This window comes from Cololabis saira, chromosome 7, assembly GCF_033807715.1.
Source record: "Cololabis saira isolate AMF1-May2022 chromosome 7, fColSai1.1, whole genome shotgun sequence".
In the NCBI taxonomy this organism is placed as follows: Eukaryota; Metazoa; Chordata; class Actinopteri; order Beloniformes; family Belonidae; genus Cololabis; species Cololabis saira.
Genome location: NC_084593.1, coordinates 18175829 through 18195491, shown reverse-complemented (window position 1 = coordinate 18195491; position 19663 = coordinate 18175829). Strand labels below are relative to the sequence as shown.

The following is a 19663-nucleotide window of genomic DNA, read 5'->3' as shown; positions in this document are numbered from 1 at the left end:
TTAGATTTAAATTAAAAACGGTGCTTGTGATATTGATCTGACACTGCGTTCACCAGAAGTAAGAGATCAGGTTTGTCCTGAACCATCTGGTCAGCCGCTTGACTCCATCGTGCAGGTTGTTGTTACTCAGGTCACACACATATATATATATATATATATATATATATATATATATCTCTAATACAGACTTGGTCCGTGTAGAACCATCCGTGGACCATATCTCTAAAAGACAGATTGTCTCCTCCTCAGACCACTGCTGCTTTGCTGCATCCAGATTAATTTGTCGCTTATTTGAAAATGTCTCCATCTCGCAGTCTTGCTATTGCCGTTGGTCTTAACAACTCCGCCCCCTCTGCTTACGTAAGCGGTTCTTTCCTCTAGCCCAGCAAAGAGATGGTGCTTCCTTGGAACCGGTTTTTCTGGCCCGGACCCAGTTCTTTGTCAGTGGGAACAGAGATCCCAGTTCCAAACTCAGCACTGGCCCAGAACCGGCCCAGAAACTGGTTTGTTGGAAAAGGGGTAAGAGAGGATCCTGACTGTGCTGCTGCCCATTTTAAGGTACTACTGGGCTCAGTGAAGGACACAGAGGAACACAGACCTAATTATAAACTTTATTTATCATAAGTACGTTTGTTGGTGCTACTGCAGACAGAAAGTCAAAATGTAAGTAATTTGCATTTAAACATACAAACGAATAAGAGACAGTAATGTGTCAGTTACTATAACCATTGTAAATCCATAATAAAATGCAAATCACACATTAAACCTTCAACAGTGAAAACATTTCTAAGACGTAGAGACTCTTTGTCTGTCTCTCCACAGAGAACACAGTCTGACATAAGAACCAGCGCTGTGATACCAGACTCCAAAACCAGGGTGAAGAGGCTCCGTGAACGTGGTGTTGAAGGTGTGGAGGTGGATCAGTGTGTCAGAGACGACGCTGTAGAAAGACAGCGTGCCAGCAGGGTAGTCCACGTACACGGCCACTCTCTTAGAGAAGATGTAGTCAGGGAAGGATAAGGAGGAGGATAAGATGGATGTTTCCCTTTTATTGTGACGGAGAGAATAACCAGCATCAGAGCAGTCCAGACTCCAGGAGTGACGGTTCCTTCCAAACACACACTCATCAATGTCTCCTCTTCTTCTAATTCGCCTGTAAGTCACTGCTACATCAGTCTCTCCTCTCCACTCCACCTCCCAGTAGCAGCGACCAGCCAGAGCATCTTCACACAGCAGCTCCTGACTCTTGTCAAACCTGTCTGGATGATCCGCGTATGAATGAGCCTCCTCCACGTAGGACACCTTCCTGTTGTTGTCGGACAGTCTGAGGAACCTGTTGGTCGTGTTTTCGTTCAGTTTGAGTTCACAGAAATCTGATGAAGAGAAAACGAAAGAAAACAGTTGAGCAAGAGGAAGATGACTCATCTGCTAATTTACTGACACTTTGGATTACTAATGACACAAGAAACCATCCATCCATCCATCCATCGTCCGCCGCTTTGTCCGTTCCCGAGTCGCGGGGGCAGCAGCCTCAGCAGAGATGCCCAGACTTCCTTCACCCCAGACACTTCCTCCAGCTCCTCCGGGGGGAGTCCGAGGCGTTCCCAGGCCAGCCGAGAAACATAGTCTCTCCAGCGTGTCCTGGGTCTGCCCCGGGGTCTCCTCCCGGTGGGACATGCCTGGAACACCTCCCTAGGGAGGCCTCCAGGAGGCATCCCGTACAGATGCCCAAGCCACCTCAGCTGACTCCTCTCAATGTGAAGGAGCAGCGGCTCAACTCCAAGCTCCTCCCGGGTGACCGAACTCCTCACCCAATCTCTAAGGGAGCGTCCAGCCACCCTGCGGAGGAAACTCATCTCGGCCGCTTGTATCCGCGATCTTGTCCTTTCGGTCACTACCCAAAGTTCATGACCATAGGTGAGGGTAGGTGCGTAGATTGACCGGTAAATCGAGAGCTTCGCCTTTCGACTCAGCTCCCTCTTCACCACGACGGTCCGGTACATCGACCGCATAACTGCGGACGCTGCACCGATCCGTCTGTCAATCTCCCGCTCGATCGTTCCCTCACTCGTGAACAAGATCCCGAGTTACTTGAACTCCTCCACCTGAGGCAAGACTTCTCCACCCACCCGGAGAAGGCACGCCACCCTTTCCCGGTGGAGAACCATGGCCTCGGTCTTGGAGGTGCTGATTCTCATTCCTGCCGCGTCGCACTCGGCCGCAAACCGCCCCAGCGCATCGGACCGGGACCTCCAGCGGAAGGTCCCGGTCCGATGAAGCCAACAGGACAACATCATCTGCAAAAAGCAGAGATGAAATCCTGAGGTTCCCAAACCGGATCCCCTCCGGCCCCTGGCTGCGCCTAGAAATCCTGTCCATAAAAATTATGAACAGGACCAGTGACAAAGGGCAGCCCTGCCGGAGTCCAACATGCACCGGGAACAAGTCTGACTTACTGCCGGCAATGCGAACCAGACTCCTACTCCGATCATACAGAGACCGGACAGCCCTTAATAGAGGGCCCCGGACTCCATACTCACCGAGCACCCCCCACAGAATGGCACGAGGGACACCCTCGTGCCATTCTGCGACAGCCCTTAATAGAGGGCCCCGGACTCCATACTCACCGAGCACCCCCCACAGAATGGCACGAGGGACACGGTCAAATGCCTTCTCCAGATCCACAAAGCACATGTAGACTGGTTGGGCAAATTCCCATGAACCCTCGAGCACCCTGCGGAGGGTATAGAGCTGGTCCAGTGTTCCGCAAGAAACACACAAGAAACCATGGTCTGAATTAGTGACGGCACAGTTTGGGGGCGTCTTTGTTGTCATATATTTCACCATAAACACACTTACACTTCCCCAGACCTGGTTTCAACCACTGGACTCCAGCAGGCTCCAACCTGGATGGAGGGGAAGCAGAAAATAAACTGTAAAACAAGGATTTTATTCATTTTTTAAACATTTGGTTTGGATGCCAGAGGGCTGAATTGATTGGTGCTGATCATTCAGGTGCTTTTTTATTTTCAGATTATGCAAGGATTATGCATTAAGTCCATGTGAGCGGAAGAGCAGTTGAAGATGTGGTTGGAGAGACCAGAAAGAAAGGATGAGGATGCTTACATCACTTTTTTGGGAATTGGGAATGCAGCTTCAGGTGTTTTTTCTTAACCAAGATAGGGTTGCAGCTAATACTTGAAAATGTACTGCCTGTATTTCTTAGCGTTGTACTGGTGTCCCTACTCCCTCTATCAGATATTGTGTACGAGTGTAGCATACCTGAGAGTTTCCAGTCTGCAGTGTGGATCGTTCATTTTAGCAGACAGAAGCTTTGCTCCCGAGTCTCCCAGGTGGTTGTAGCTCAGGTCCAGCTCTCTCAGATGGGAGGGGTTGGAGTCCAGAGCCGAGGCCAGAGAAGCGCAGCCTTCCTCTTTGACCAGACAACCTGAGAGCCTGCAGGTACAAACATACAACATCATCTGAGGCTGCTGCAGGGTTTCACTGCATCACATGCTCTATGAACTTACTGAGCACCACTGCTCAGAAAACAACTGTATACATAAATTGGGACCGGACTGATCCCTGACCTAAGAGTTTCCAGTTTGCAGTGTGAACTTTCCACGCCACCTGACAGCTTCTTGACTCCAGAATCGTGCAGGTTGTTGTTACTCAGGTCCAGATCTCGCAGACCAGAAGACTGGCAGCTGAGAACCAAGGACAGAGCTTCACAGCTTTCCTCTGAGAGGTTGCAGAAACTCAATCTGAAGACAAAGAGAGGCGCATTTGTGTTAAAACTACATGTGATGTGTAAAAATAGCCAAAAATCTCTATGTCCCATGGTTGACACAATAAGTAAGAACCAGCCATTCAGTGTGGTTACATTCACATCTAACTCAAGCTATTGGCAACAATCTAATTGAGGATTAAACTGGAATTTCGGAGAAATATAAGTATACATGAGTGAGAAGAAGACAATCGATTATTGAGTGAGGTGCGTTCGACTGCTAGGTTGCGCCACATGCACTTTTGCGTTCTTCCGGTTAGTTCTTTGTTGTTCATCTTCTTCTCCTACTGTGTTGACATCGTCACTTTCAGAAAGAGGAGTGGCGGCTCACTAGCTCAGCTAAGTGTGGGTTGGTATAGATGCTGGAATAACTTGGATTAGAGCCCAGATATACTGTACCTGGGCTCGCGTACGCGTTCAGTGCTTGCGTTCGCGTCCATCGCGTGCACCACCAACCGCAACGTCGCTCACGTAGTACGCGAGGAGAGCGTGTCGTACCAGCGGTGACCAATAGGGGGCAGTAAGCAGAGCAACAGTTGGAAAAGTGATTAAATATTTAGTAGTAGCGGTAGTAGCAGTAGCAGATTAGAACAACGAACAAATTAACATGACAACATTGGATGAAGAGGAGATTATAACATTGCTTTGGTTGCGATCTCGGCAAAGGAAACGGTGCCAGCGACCTCCGCGTTGTCACTTGTGGCCAGCTGGTATCTGACCAGACCAGCGCCACTCGCGGCCAGAGTGAAAACTGCAGGTCTCGTGCGCGTTCAGTGTCTTTTTGAGAACGTGCACGTCAACGCGTCAAATGAACGCAGGATACGCGTGGCGGCCATGATGCGTACGCATTCTGAACTGCAAGTATACCTGGGCTCTTAGGACGCATTATCTCACACTCAAGAGCTTCAGTTTGGTTCGACTACAGATGCAAACATGGCTTTTAAGAATTTGATATCGGTCGGATTAATGCAAGAATTTGACTTTCTGTTAGTTCATGTAAATGTTCTGATTGTTGGACACAGCTGACCAGATTTAAGAATAGATTGGGTTCTGAACATTTTCTTTTATGCAACACCTTCTGTTATACAGTATACTGAACCTTGGAATTAGGAGATATTTTATAGACCGTAAATTGTTTTTATCTATTAAGAACAACCTGTTTGGAAGACTGGACACACTCACCCATGCATTAAGGAGGTGGTGTCCAAACCTTTGAGAGGTTTCATTGGAGGAAGTGTGGCCATCAGTATGATGGGTACACACTGTGGTCATAAAGGGATGGACATGGTCAGCAACAATACTTAGGTAGGCTGTGGCGTTTACACGATGCCCAATTGGTACTAATGGGCCCAAAGTGTGCCAGGAAAATATCCCCCACACCATGACCATGACCGTGGATTAGGGGTGTAACGATACACTAATCTCCCGATACGGTACGATACACGATATTGAGGTCACGATCACGATAACGATACGATACGATATTATAGCAGTATTTTTTTAACAACCTTGAATGGGGAACATATGACTGGAAAAAATGTTTTTTTTAATTTGAAAGACACAAAATACAAAAGAATACTGTGCGTTTGCCCTATTGTACTATTATACTAAAAAATGAATAAATAAAAGTAAATAAATACATACAATTTTACATCATAAAAAAGATTTATTCATACTCACCTTATAAGTGTAAGAGGAGATTTATTTTTGTTAAGAAAGTTATTTTGGTAATTCAGGGTTCATTATTTTATAATATATTCTTTATATTTTGATGTAAATTAGGGACTATAATTACACTAGTCTGTTTATCTGTAGCGCTTAGTATGTTTTAGATTGGGCGGAGTGATACGCCACAGTACGGCACTAGGTGCTGTGTTGATGTTCTAAAATCCTACACTGTTGAGGGACATTAAAGTACACTGGAACTCAGCAGAAGTTGTCCCTGTGTTTATCCTACTCATGACCCGAAAAAAGTTTAATTTAATAAGGTACGGCTTAACTCTACACCAGCCTTAAAAGTTCAGAGCTCAAAACCCTGCAAGAGTCCCGTGATCAGGGCCGCAAAACGGTACTAGTTTCTTCTGAGCGGAGTAAGATTTTCGTCCGCGGGTAGAGGCGCAGTCAGCACCAATAGGGCTTGGTCGTCTTGACGTCATCACTTGGCAGAACCGCCATTTCCGATGCTACATTAGCTGCTCTTCGGACCACTGTACACTGTGTACAGATGTGCGCCCTCTTCGTTGTGTCTTACTTGTAATCCTTACTCTCCGTTATTCTGTAACCATGGTAACCCGTTGCTGCGTTGTGAGGTGCAACAGCTCCACACATAACAGATGTGGGGAAAAGATCGCTAATGGTTTAACTTTTCACCGCTTTCCTGCTCGGAAGCTGAGCCACGGAGACCAAGCATCTAAGATAACAAAGAGTCGTCGGCTCGCTTGGATCGCAAGACGACCAAACATAACCTTCCACAGTATCCCGATTTCGATGAGCGTCTGCTTCCTGCATTTTCATTATGGTAAGTTAAAGATAGTGTACGGTTATCTTTTTATACATTGTCTCTCCTTCAACCGCACCACACACATACACATAGAAGCGCGCACATGAACACACGTAAAGGCAGTCACAAGACTAACACTATGTATTACATAGATGTGACACTCATATTCATGACATGGCACCTGTAATGACTCTTTGATTTCTTACATGTCATGATGTAAGTTAGATAGTGTTAGCATGTATAAAAAGATAACCGTACACTATTTTTAACTTACCAGAATGAATATGCAGGGAGCAGACTCTTAGTTATCTCAGATACTTGGTCTCCGTGGCTCTGCCTCCGAGCAGGAAAGTGGTGAAAAGTGACACCATTAGCGATCTTTTCCCCTCCTCGTCGGAGCTCCACTCTTTGGCAGGGATTTCGTATGGATCCAAACCGTTAATTATCAATATTTTCTCCAAATACCGGTCTCTGGCTTCCTTGTTTAAGGTATCCCGGTAAATATCAGTTCCTTTCCGACATTTACATTTTTTTTTTTGCGTTCCGTTCTACCACACTGCTACTACACTGCTGCCTGTTTACACTCACGAGGCATCGGAAATGGCCGCCGTGTTCCAGAATGCACCTTGGTGACCAAGCCCTATACACTGCGCGTTACTAGTCAACACAATATTCATGGATATCATGTGACGTCACACAGTACTCGCAGCGCCATCTTTAGGACCGACTTTCAGCATGCTGTCTATCTGTTGTGCCGTGGGATGCGACAACAATAAGTCTAAAAAAACGGGATTGACCTTTTATCAGTGCTTTAAGTGGGCCGTGGGATATTGTGATATTTAAATGTTCTTTTATTTTCTTCCTTTCACTCGTGTTGAAAGCCGGTTGAAAGCGCTGTAGGAAACAGTCATGATGAGGAACGGCTGATCCAGTTAGTTGAAATGAGCAGTTATCTATGATTCCTCCTCATTTCACCACAAAAACCACAATAAAGTGGCAGAAATAAATAATATCATATTATTATATAGGTCCTGGAACATCGGACGGGAGGGAGAGAAAAGGTCCTGTAAGTGTGGGAAAAAAAAACAATTAATAACTGCGTGTGGTGACGCAATCAAACAGCAAACAGCGTGAATGAGCGGCGTGTTCGTGGTGTTAAATGCAGCCAGCATGTCAGATCATTACTGAGATGTGGGGAAAAAGCAGAGGACACGAGAAATGATCCAGGCTGAGTTGGATTTGGGAAACCGCTTGGTGATGGAGACGTCACGGGACGCACCGCGCAGGAGATCGGGAGCGCAAGATGAACATTTGCATTAATAATATAATAAATCATATTTTATGTTTTAATAAAGTTTTATGGTGACATGATGATATGCTTTTACTTTCTAGAGTAGTAACGTTACTGAAAAAGTGAACTGCCTTCTTACTTTTCATTACATAAACGTATCCTGTGCAGGCAATTCAATGCTCATGCAGACTGTCACTTACCTTTCCTGTTACCACAAACATTTTTTTGGCCTCCACATAATAATAATAATAATAATGAATTTAATTTATAATGCACTTTCCATTCGGAAATCTCAAAGTGCTTACAAGAGAAAAAAAAAAAAAAAAAAAAACCTTCAGATCATTTATCATAGCTGGCATATGCTTTGATGAAGTTTGGCATCTTTAACCCATCCTGATGTGAAGTAGCAGTAAGCTTTGGTACTTTAAAAGCTTTGAGAGCTTTGCCGGTGTATGGAGAAAGATTGTGGACCAGGTAGATATATGTCCGCAAACGACAAATCTGGCAGGTTTTTGGCAGACTGGAGTGGAGTCAGTAATTGATTAGCTATTATATACGGATCGAAACCTAAAGTGTCAATTTTCTGTAGATACCATTGCTGTTCTTCGGGAGTTAAGTGAGTTATTAGGTGAGACGTCATATTGGCTGCGCGACGGAAAGGTCCTCGGTCGGTCCTCAAGATGGCGCTGACAACAAAAAATGTCACGTGACTGAAACCCATGAATAGGCTATTAATATTAATAATCCAATATTGCGATACAGTTTGTCACCTCCACAACACGTATTGTGATGTTTTTGTATCGCAAAATTTCGTGGCACGATATACTGTTACACCCCTACCGTTGATACAAGGCAGGATGGATCCATGCTTACATGTTGTTGACGCCAAATTCTGACCCTAATATCCGAATGTAGCTCATCAGACCAGGCAATGTTTTTCCTATCTTCTGTTGTCCAATTTTGGTGATCCTGTGCGAATTGTAGCCACAGTTTCTCGTTCTTAGCTGACAGGAGTGGCACCGGGTGTGGTCTTCTGCTGCTGCTGGACGTGTTGTGCAGTCAGAGATGCATTTCTGCATACCTCGGTTGAACAAGTCGTTATTTGAGTTCCTGTTGCCTTTCTATCAGTCCAACCAGTCTGGCCATTCTCCTCTGACCTCTGGCATCAACAAGGCATTTGCACGCTCAGAACTGCCGCTCACTGGATATTTTCTCTTTTTCTGACCATTCTCTGTAAACCCTAGACATGGTTGTGGGTGAAAATCCCAGCAGATCAGCAGTTTCTGAAACTATCAGACCAGCCTGTCTGGCACCAACAACCATGCCACGTTCAAAGTCACTTAAATCACCTTTCCTCCACGTTCTGATGCTCGGTTTGAACTGCAGCAGATAGTCTAGAGTCTAGACCATGTCTACATGCCTAGATGGATTGAGTTGCTGCCATGTGATTGGCTGATTAGAAATTTGCATTAACGAGCAGTTGGACAGGTGCACCTAATAATATAGCCCTTGAGTGTATATTATAAATTATTTGAATTTTCTGCACAATCAAATGACATTACCATTAGCCACATTTATGCAGATTCAAAGGCTAAAAAAACATGTAAATTTCCGATCCCATGCAACCCTGATTGTCAACTTGCTCCCAAACCATAGTTCAAAACACTGTACCTCAGGGTTTCCAGTTTACACGTCGGACTCCTGAGTCCAGTAGACAGATGCTTCAGTGCTGATTTATTCAGGTTGTTGTTACTCATGTCCAGCTTTCTCAGACGACAGGACTGGGAGCCAAGAACTGAGGATACAGCTTCACAGGCTGTGCCTGAGAGGTTATAGGCACTAAGGCTGAAGGGAAAAAATGTCAATGATGCAATTTTGCCTCTTTCACATGACAGAATACTATTTCATCATCTGTGTACTTACAGAGCTTTCTTGGAGGCTTTAACCACTGGCAACAACCTCAGCAGAGCTTCTTCTGTTGCAGAGTATTTCTTCAGGTCAAAAACATCCAGATCTTCTTCTGAAGACAGTAAGAGGAAGACCAAGGCTGACCACTGAGCAGAAGACAATTTATCTGTGCAAAGTCGTCCTGATGTCAGCGACTGCTGGATCTCCTCCACTAGGGACTTGTCATGGAGCTCATTCAGACAGTGGAACAGATTAATGCTCTTTTCTGTCGACACGTTCCCATCAATCTTCTTCTTGATGTACTGGACTGTTTTCTGATTGGTCTGTGAGCTACTTCCTGTCTGTGTCATCAGGCCTTGTAGGAGTTTCTGATTGGTGTCCAGTGAGAGGCCCAGGAGGAAGCGGAGGAACAGGTCCAAGTGTCCGTTTGGACTCTTTAAAGCCTCGTTCACAGCAGTCTCGTAGAAATGTGTCCACGTTGATGGTTCTGTCTCCGACTCTGATTTTTCACTCAACAGATTGACTCCAGAGTTGACAAAGGTCAGATGGACATGAAGAGCAGCCAGAAACTCCTGAACACTCAGGTGGATGAAGCTGAACACCTTGTCCTGGTACATTCCTTTCTCCTCTTTGAAGATCTCTGTGAACACTCCTGAGTACTTTGAGGCTGCTCTGATATCGATGCCACACTCTGTCAGGTCTGATTCGTAGAAGATCAGGTTTCCTGCCTGCAGCTGCTCAAAAGCCAGTTTTCCCAGAGCCTCAATCATCTTCCTGTTCTCTGGACTCCAGTGTGGATCCATCCCACACCCCCCATCATACTTGACCACTTTTACTTTGGTCTGGACCACCAGGAAGTGGATGTACATCTTGGTCAGTGTTTTTGGCAGCTCTCCATCATCTTTGGTTTTCAACACTTTCTCCAGGACCGTAGCAGTGATCCAGCAGAAGACCGGGATGTGGCACATGATGTGGAGGCTTTGTGATGTCTTGATGTGAGAGATGACTGTTTTAGCCTCCTCCTCATCTCTGATCCTCTTCCTGAAGTACTCCTCCTTCTGTGGGTCAGCGAACCCTCTGACCTCTGTCACCATGTCAACACACTCAGGGGGGATCTGATTGGCTGCTGCAGGTCGAGTGGTGATCCAGAGACGAGCAGAAGGAAGCAGGTTCCCCTTGATGAGGTTTGTCAGCAGCACATCCAGTGAGGTGGACTTTGATACGTCTGTCAGGATCTCATTGTTGTGGAAATCCAGAGGAAGTCGACACTCGTCCAGACCGTCAAAGATGAACACGACCTTGAACTCTTCAAAGCTGCAGATGTCTTTGGTTTCAGAAAAGAGGTGATGGACGAGTCCCACTAAGCTGAACTTTTCCTCCTTCAGAACATTCAGCTCTCTGAAGGTGAATGGAAATGTGAACTGGATGTCCTGGTTGGTTTTGTCTTCAGCCCAGTCCAGAGTGAACTTCTGAGTTAAGACTGTTTTCCCGATGCCAGCTACTCCCTTCGTCATCACTGTTCTGATTGATTTATCTCTTTCAGGTGTAGTTTTAAACATGTCTCCTTGTCTGAGTGTTGTTTCTTCTGCGTGTGGTTTCCTGGATGCCGTTTCGATCTGTCTGATCTCGTGTTCCATATTGACCTCTCCAGCCCCTCCCTCTGTGACGTAGAGCTCTGTGTAGATCTGATTGAGAGGGGTTGAGTTTCCTGCTTTCCTGATCCCCTCAAACACACACTGGAACTTCTTCTTCAGATTAGATTTCAGTTTACCTTGACTCGCTGCAGAGCGACCTACTGTATGAAAAAAAACAAAAAAACATTTCAACATTTCTTTCCTATAAATTCTGTCCATGTCTTGTTCCATTATTTATGGTCCTATAATTCAACCAACTTAACGATATAGAGAAATCCTCTTACTGTTCTGCAGATGCTCTGCCATTACTTCCAGCTTCATCATCCTCAGGAAGTGCAAAGTGATGTTCTGAAATTCTTCTCGTCTTTTTCTCCAATGTTCTTCATTGTCACTATTAAACACTGTTTTATCATCCTTGAGACTCTTTAAGCCATCCGGGTAAGCTGGACTCAGAAGCTTTTTGATTGTCTTCAGCTCATTCTTTACAAAATTGACGATGTTTTCCTCCAGCATCTAATAAAAAAAATTAAAATAACATTCATCCAAGCAGTAAACAGAATAATCTGATTAGTAAACACAATCTCAATCTTGTGCTTATATTACTAAGAAAACCAAATTTTGCATGTAATAACACAGCATGGCTCCATGAACACATTGGCTGCTATCCAAACAAGTCTTAAAGTACAACTAATGAGGTTCTGAATGGTTCAGTATTCCAAGTTCTACATCAAGTGAGAAAAAAAAAGATGTTTAAATTAAAACAACAGTATTTGGCCCCCTTGGCTGACTGTTCTAAGGATGTTGTATCATTACATACATGGTTCCAATGCATGTTCATGCAATTTAATGACATTTTACTCTCTGCAAACGTTTTCTGCAATCACACATACAACACTACACCATGCTGGTCTTATCTAAAGCCTAGTTTTTGCATCGGCAACGAAACGATAGCATATGTATATGGTAGCATGGAACCCTGCACCGTAAACCAAGCAATGCCTGGGTTAGGAGTTGGGATTAATAATACAATTACAATAATTTACTAAGTGCAATGCAGATATGCGTTTGAACAGGTGTAAACGAGTTCCAGTGCAGGTACAGACCATAAATATTGAATCCAGGTATGCTTGATGCTGTTCAGCGGATTGGTTAGAGGGAAAATCTGAGCTCTCCTCAGCGGGTCTGTGGAACAAACATTAAGAAGAAGTTGACAGTGAGGTTGTCTGCATGTAGGCAAACATAATATTTCAGTGGTGCAAGTCTACTAGTTCTGACAAAATGATCAAAGTCTGGATCAAAGCCACCCTACTGAGGCCGAGTGTGCATGGGTCAATACATCTCAACCTGTTTTTGACAATGAACAATTGCAAAACTTGTCTACAGAATGGTATATGGTCTACAGCAAGAACATATCTTCTCCATGGATCGTCAAAAGCAACCTCATACCTTGTAAATTGAATCTTATTAAGACCTTATTTATGGATAGTTCACATCAAGCCCACACCTCACTGATTTTCAACAACCCATTCCACATCCTGGTGGCCAATGGCAAGTTCACTTGTCAATAGAATTTTGACAATAAGCCCAAACCTTGTGTACAGATAATTAACAGCAAATCCGATTGTGATTCACAGATGGTTGGTAGTGATAAGTGGTCCACTGAGGGTACACAGCAAGCCAACTTTTTCCACTGAGGATTATTACTTCTCAACTCCCAATGCTGATTCACTGACCAACTCGTACGTCTTCAGACCCTGTACGAGCCTTTGTATATTCCACGGATTATAAAGTTCCATCATCATCAGCCTGAAGCTCAGTTCTCTGAATCCTGTCTTCACATCTCTCCGGCATTCACCATGTTGAATGCCGGAGAAAATTCACTCACTCATCTTCTTCCGCTTTATCCGTTCCCGGGTCGCAGCCTCAGAACAAACAAAATTCTCTCTACATTTCATTCTAGTTGTAGAAATCAACATAGTACAACTGCAGCAGCATTAAAAGCCATTGTGCAGCTGTATTTCTTGATTTAACTGAAGCATTTGATACTGTAGATCATAAAATATTGAACCAATTTGTTGGCATCGAAGTGTAGTGATCCAGGGAAGAAACTAATGTTGTACCCCAGGGGTCCATCTTAGGACCCCCTATCTTCATTCTTCACATGAACAATATTCACCAAAATATTTAAAATTTACATTTTCATTTTCATGCAGATGATGTAATCAGATAACGTTCAGAAACGACGTCCGCTCTTGCTCTTTAACAGATGCAGCTTGCATTACATGTTGTGAGAACCTGAATAAACTCATTTTAAACTCCAATAAATCTAAACTCATGTTGCTTGAGTCAGAATCTCAGTAAATCTCCCCTCCATCACCTCCTTACAAGGTTCTGTGATAGTGTTTGTTTAATTTCAAATATCTTGGGATTTTAAAACGGGCTGTTTTAAGTGCTTTTTGTTCAGGATCTGGTTGAGACTGAAGATTCAGAATGAAGTTTCGTCTTTCATTTCAAGCTAAAGAGACGTTGGTCGAGGCCACCTTTTGGTCTGTGCCAGACCATGGTGATGTAATTTATGTGCATGCATCGTCGGAATGTTTAAGTATTCTAGATGCCGTATCGTACTAAGGTTATCACAAAAGGTGGATTGAAATATGCAGCTCCATTAGCTTGGAACAACCTGCAAAAACCCCCTGACTTTGACCGAACTGGTTTCACTGGACATCGGGATGCCTCGTCCATGTGTAGATGCTTTCTTTGATTAGCTTGTGCACTAGGCTCATATTGTTACGTTTTCATTATAAAAATGTTATTGTATTATTTTTTTCATGTCCTTGATTTTTTGTTTGAAGGTTTTTATGCTAGTTATGTTTGTCCCTGAAGTTGTGTTTTTAGGTGCTTTCTCTTGGCCAAGATGCTATCGTAGAAGAGATTTTATATCTCAATCAGCTCTTCCTGGTTAAATAAAGATTTTGATTGACTGATAAAAAAAAAAAAAGAAAACTGAAATGAAGACACACTCAAACCATTTACCTCTGATCATCTGTAACGTCTTTTTTGAACTCAAATAGAATATTTATTGATTGGCTGCTCTTGCAGGACACACAGCTTGGTGCTGAACCCTCCTGATGGACCCTGACATGGGAAAAGTGACACATACACATGTTGCGTTAATTTTCTTTTTATATAGAATGAATTATGAAAAATATATTTGAATGAACACAATTATTTTCATCCAAAGTAAAGGTCCTTTTTTGTCACCTTTCTAACCTTTGGTCAGCTTTTTGTAGGCATTCAAGAGGGGAAGTAATCTCGTCACTGCTCATGGACCCACAGCTGGGTTCAGGTTTAATTTCATGTTCAGGTCCAGGTCCTGGCTGAGAATAGGGTCCCGTGTGCTGCTGTTCCAGACTTCAGCACAGATTAACAACACAGAGCGTGAATAATACTTTTAAATTCTGTCCTAAAAAAAAAAGTAGCAGAGAAAGGATTACTGTCTCACCTCTGAGGTTTGTTCTGGTTCTCACGTCCCCCGTACAAAGCAGTTTTACCGGCAGGTTCTACCTCCTCTTGTTTCTCAGCGTGAATTTTAGCAGAATCCATCCTTTACATCAAGACATCTGCCTGCTGGGAGAGTTCTCGTTATTGCTCCTTATACCCCTCAGTCACAGACAGGCACACCTGCATAACAACAACACATGTGGTTTATGTGCAGGATATTTCAAAGTGCGTGTTCATAATTTACTTTTATGTCATTCTGAAATAGCTTGCAGGGACGCTCAGGTGGGTTTTTATTTCCATTAACCACACCTCACTAGTTTGGCTTGCAGGTTTAGATGTGCAGAGTCATGTCAAGTCTTCGTCTGACTACCATCACCTTATCGTCTAGTTTCCATCTAGATCTTTTGAACTTTACAGTCAATAATTTAATTTAAAAAAACGTGTGAATTATACTTAGTGGTGTCACTCAGCCCCTTCTTAATGTAAAGAATGAAATGTGTCTTGCATTTAAAGCATTATACTGTCTGATAAGCATGTATCTTGTCCTTTATTCATTTTGTTTTCTGGCCTCTGTCAAACCTTCACTGAAAACTGAAAAATGTGGTCTATTTAGTTGGACTAGTTGACGCAGAAAGAACAGGAAACTACAGTCACTGCACAAAATAGATCAGAAAGGTAAGGCCTCCAGATAACTCAACTGGGTGAGCAATGTCTCACGTACGTACTGCTCCTCTTTTCCCCTCTCCAACCTTCCTTACTGCATACTTTCAATGAATTAGTGACGCAAAATCTTGACTCACTATTGCTCGTTCTGGACTTCTGCTTCATTGCAGCCGTCAGGGATAACTGGCCCAGTTTAAGAGTCAGCAGATTTCAGCAAAACTAAGTGTCCCAAACTTCATTTGGAAAAACAAATCACTTAAGAAAGGTGCACTTTCAAACAGTAAAGCTGAAGGAGGTCTTGAAATCTTAGATTATTTTGATACCGTTTTGATACCGAACACCTTTAACGTTAACTCTAAAAATTAAAAAATTAGAAAAAGTATAACCTCAGAATTGATTTGGATTTTCATGCCAAATCATATTTTTAATAAAATAGGACGGCTGACTTTCCTCTTGAAATGTAACGTTTCACATAGTTTCATCGGCAAGCCCTTCTTGGAAACTGGCTTTTGTCCACAGTTTTCACCACACATACAAAATGTTTAATTCACAAAACAAAAGTTTGCAAACTCGATACCTAATAGGCTATTACTAATTTTCTGTCAGAGCTAAGATCTCTGACTCCCTCAAAGTGAATAATAATAAAAAGAGCAATATGTTTTTATAATAACAAAGCTCAGATTCTGAGAACCGGCTCCTGGCTGGGAGCCAATAAGATTGGGAGCTGGTTTGTTTGTTTTTCTTGTGTGTTTTGTGACCACACAGAGCAGCGCGGGTGTGCGTGCACTTTGGACAGACTCTCAGCACGGAAGAACAAAAGAGCATCGTGAGCGCATTGCTACAAAAGTCAGACTAGTCCAAGAAAGGTGAGAAAGATGAGCGATAGAAAATGCAGCAACATTTTAATGTAATTGATAGCTCAAGGGCAGAGTGCAAACTTTGCAAAATGAAGGCACTTGTTCCTGAAAATAACCAAACATATAGCCTACCATTAAAGAAAACATCCATCTCGCATATTTATAATAAATAGCATTACGTACATACGTACGTATCAACAGGCATTCCAAAGCTCAAATCCTAGCAGCTTAACAGGGAATGTAGTGGTTACCTTTCACCCAAACCACCAGCGCTTTCACACATTTAGGTTTGAACAGCAACCAACTGACGTGATTTCATGCAGACTCACAGCTGAAACTGCCACCTGAAGAGCTCTGCACCCTACCGTATAAGATCAGCTCCAACCGCATCTGCATCTGTGAATGATCAACTTGTCCAAGCAAACACTAGGCTCCTCATCTGACTCATAAAGTCCAGCTGTGATCTATGGATCCACATTCAGTCTAAATTGCATCTCTACTGGGTCCTAAATCCCATTAATCAGCACACAATCAAGAGGACGAGACCCCCCCCCCCCCCCCCCCCCCAAAAAAAAAGACTTGCATGCCAAGCTAAGGGCAAAGATTTCCTGTGGGCTACATAAACTATTCAGCAAATCCATTTAAATCATTACAGATAAGATCACAGTGTAAATGTAAAATAAAGCAAACTCACGTCTGAGCCACAAAGTCTGTGTTGAAGTCAAACGCTCAAACTCTGTGAACAACTGAAACTCAGGAGGAGGAAAAGGTGAGCTGGAGTCATCAGGGCTCCACCTGCAACAGCTGTCATGTAGGAGAGACATGAGGAGGAGCAGGTCCTTCAACTTTAACTGCTTAAATAACTTAAATAACTTAACTGCTTAAACATGCAGGTGTGCTCATACTTACAAATCACGTCAACCAAATTGCTTTTCTACATATGAACTGTTGAGTAATTATTTGTTTAACACTTGTGTTTGGACCATTATCGACGTATATTAGTGTAAAAACAATAGAGTTTTCATTGTAAAATTGTAATTTCCCTCAATTTTTGTTTCAATTTTATGTTATGAAACAATGGGAGAGAATACAGCTTGTTGCAGAAATGTATTTGTCACCGAGTGAAGTGGACTGGACATAATAATTATTTTCTGATATGAAATCAAAGATATTGTTTTTGTCTTGAGGTTGACATGATGATTACCTTTCACACATCAAGTTTAATGTTGGAAAAGTTATGTTTATTGGAGGAAGATCTTGGATAATAGCCACTCATGAGTTTGTTGACATTTCTATGTTAACCAAAACAAAAAGTCACTGCGAAACAATTCAGAGTACTAAGTAATGAGATAACCCTGCGTTGCTGATAATACAAACACAGTACATTTTACTTTTGATGAGTTTAAATATAATATAAAAAAATTTAAATATTTATACGCCGAATAAACCATTGCAACATTTACACAGGCAGATGTAAGCTTTCTTTGTACAAACAAAGAAAGCATACAATGTTTGGCATGAATTTCATGAACACATTCATTTTACTTATTTGATCAATATTCATTTGATGAAATATTACTGAACAGAAAAGGGAACATTTTTGAGGCAGATTTTAATCAAAAGTGAACTTTTCTTTTTACATGCTTGTTAAACTGATTGAACTCTGTCATTGAACCTGTTACAACCAGACAAAGTCAGGTTTCACAAGGAAAAACAAATACACCTGCAGTTATTTTCTTGCAAATAAGTCTTAAAAGAAACGTATCCTGTCCACTACATCAATGTACCATTGCTACCTTGGAACCATTTTTTCCGGGCCGGAGCCAGTTCTTTGTCAGTGGAAACACAAAGCCCGGTTCCAAACTCAGCACTGGCCTAAAACCAGCCCTGGAACCAGCTTGATGGAAAAGGGGGTACAAGGAGACTTGAGCTCAGTGCAGGGTCCTTCCAGGGTTGGTAGAGGGAGCTATGCCCAGGGGGGTATTCCAAGAAGGAGGTTTACTGGCTAAACTGGGTATTTTAACCCAGGGTAAATGGTAAACCGTGGTTTTCCGTTCCAAAATGGTCAGGTTAAGTAAGTTACCATGGTAACATAGGCTCTGAACCTAACCTGGTAGGGGGTAGGTTTTATGCCGGTTTTGTTCAGATAACCCAGCTATGTTCGGGTATTTAAGCGCAAATTCAGGAGGGCTGCTAGAAGCCCAAATTGTCCGTCCAATTCACCGTGAGAGGGTGATAAGACCACGATATGACATTTTGGCTTTCCCCGATGCGAGAGCGCTACCATTTTTCAGCAGAATCCCTGATTTATTTGAGTAACCTTCTCCATCCATACACTGTAAACCCTAATAAGTTCACAGAACTCAAACTTTTTTTCTAACAGATTACCCAAAAATATTTTAGTGATATTTTTAAATGTTTTAAGTTTATATAAAATAAAAATTACACTTACAGTACAGTTGCCTTAAATTATCTTAATATCATCTTTTAAAAAGTAATATTCCACAACTTATAGTTTGGGAGAAATACACTCACAGTTTTCAATATTCCTCAGCTCATAGTCTGTGAGACATACACTCAAAATTCATTCTAAAATCAAATACTGATGGCAGCCCACTACACATATAATCAGCTAATAATCTTAGAAAAAATGAAAGCGACACCACTGTTACAATTCAACCATTTTTAATGTTTAACCATTAAAAATTGTTTCAACTTTAACCATTGTTAATGTTTTTAATGTTTACGCATCGTGGGTCTGCCCTCTTTTCCTGCAAACAATGTGCATCGCTCTCCGTTTTTTTGCATCTGGGAGTTTCTGTACAGTATTGGAGATGCTGAACATATCGGGAAAGCAACTGCCTGTCGGTTGGTGTGTAAAGTGTGCCTTGCGCTAAAGCGCTTCATGCACAACTTTATTCGTTTTCCTGGCCACAAACCTACGAGGGTCGTTAAGACGGAGTTCCACCAACTGGCAGGTCAGCATCGCTTAGATTTCTCAAATATGCACAGAAATCTTTTCTGTTGAGATTACATTTAATGAGCATTGGCTATATTGCAGGCTTTCCAAACGTTATTAGATGCATCGATGGGATGCATGTGCCAATTACAGCACCATCCCAAAATGAGGCTGACTTTGTTAAAGGTTTCCACAGCATCAATGTCCAAGTAGATATAATGGAACAGTAAGCTGCTTTTATTTTTGAGCGCTCTCTTAATGATGTTTGAAAACGTATTTTTTCAATTGCCAGATGATGCGATGCTGCAAATCTAATATCAAACGTGGAGGCGAGATGCCCAGGGGGGTATTCCAAGAAGGAGGTTTAGTGGCTAAATTGGGTATGTTAACCCAGGGTAAATGGTAAACCTGGGTTTTCCGTTCCAAAATGGTCAGGTTAAGTAAGTCACCATGGTAACATAGGCTCTGAACCTAACCTGGTAGGGGGTAGGTGTTGTGCCAAAAAGTGATTGCCTGCCAGAATCTGATTTCTTCTGATTTCAGCCTTGAACAGGCTGTGCGCT

General features: G+C 42.8%; 1 protein-coding gene across 5 annotated transcripts; it reads right to left on the bottom strand.

Annotated features, from left to right (window-relative positions):
- Window positions 1-162: 162 nt before the first annotated feature.
- On the bottom strand, window positions 163-16881 carry LOC133446807 (NLR family CARD domain-containing protein 3-like). 5 transcript variants are annotated; one of them, XM_061724909.1, is made up of 12 exons: window positions 16836-16881; window positions 14623-14801; window positions 14382-14531; window positions 14154-14255; window positions 12224-12302; window positions 11405-11633; window positions 9502-11281; window positions 9250-9423; window positions 3591-3764; window positions 3283-3456; window positions 2860-2906; window positions 163-1373 (listed from the first exon to the last, which is right to left on the bottom strand). In XM_061724909.1, exons 2-12 carry the CDS (start codon window positions 14721-14723, stop codon window positions 787-789), a joined length of 3597 nt encoding a protein of 1198 aa, XP_061580893.1. In that variant the 5' UTR covers window positions 14724-14801; window positions 16836-16881; the 3' UTR covers window positions 163-786. The 5 variants fall into 5 exon arrangements, with proteins under 5 accessions (XP_061580893.1, XP_061580896.1, XP_061580892.1 ...); XM_061724912.1 differs by having other exon boundaries at window positions 14623-14744; window positions 16836-16879; XM_061724908.1 differs by lacking the exon at window positions 16836-16881 and adding an exon at window positions 16507-16613.
- Window positions 16882-19663: the final 2782 nt, after the last annotated feature.

Bases quoted from the DNA above. Each gene is read 5' to 3' on its own strand.
- LOC133446807 (XM_061724909.1), bottom strand. From the start codon at position 14,723: ATGGATTCTGCTAAAATTCACGCTGAGAAACAAGAGGAGGTAGAACCT. The intron at 12,303-14,153 runs GTAAATGGTTTG...TTTGTTCCACAG, and splicing joins GACGTTACAGATGATCAGAG to ACCCGCTGAGGAGAGCTCAG. The intron at 11,634-12,223 runs GTCTGTACCTGC...TTTTTTTATTAG, and splicing joins ACCTGGATTCAATATTTATG to ATGCTGGAGGAAAACATCGT.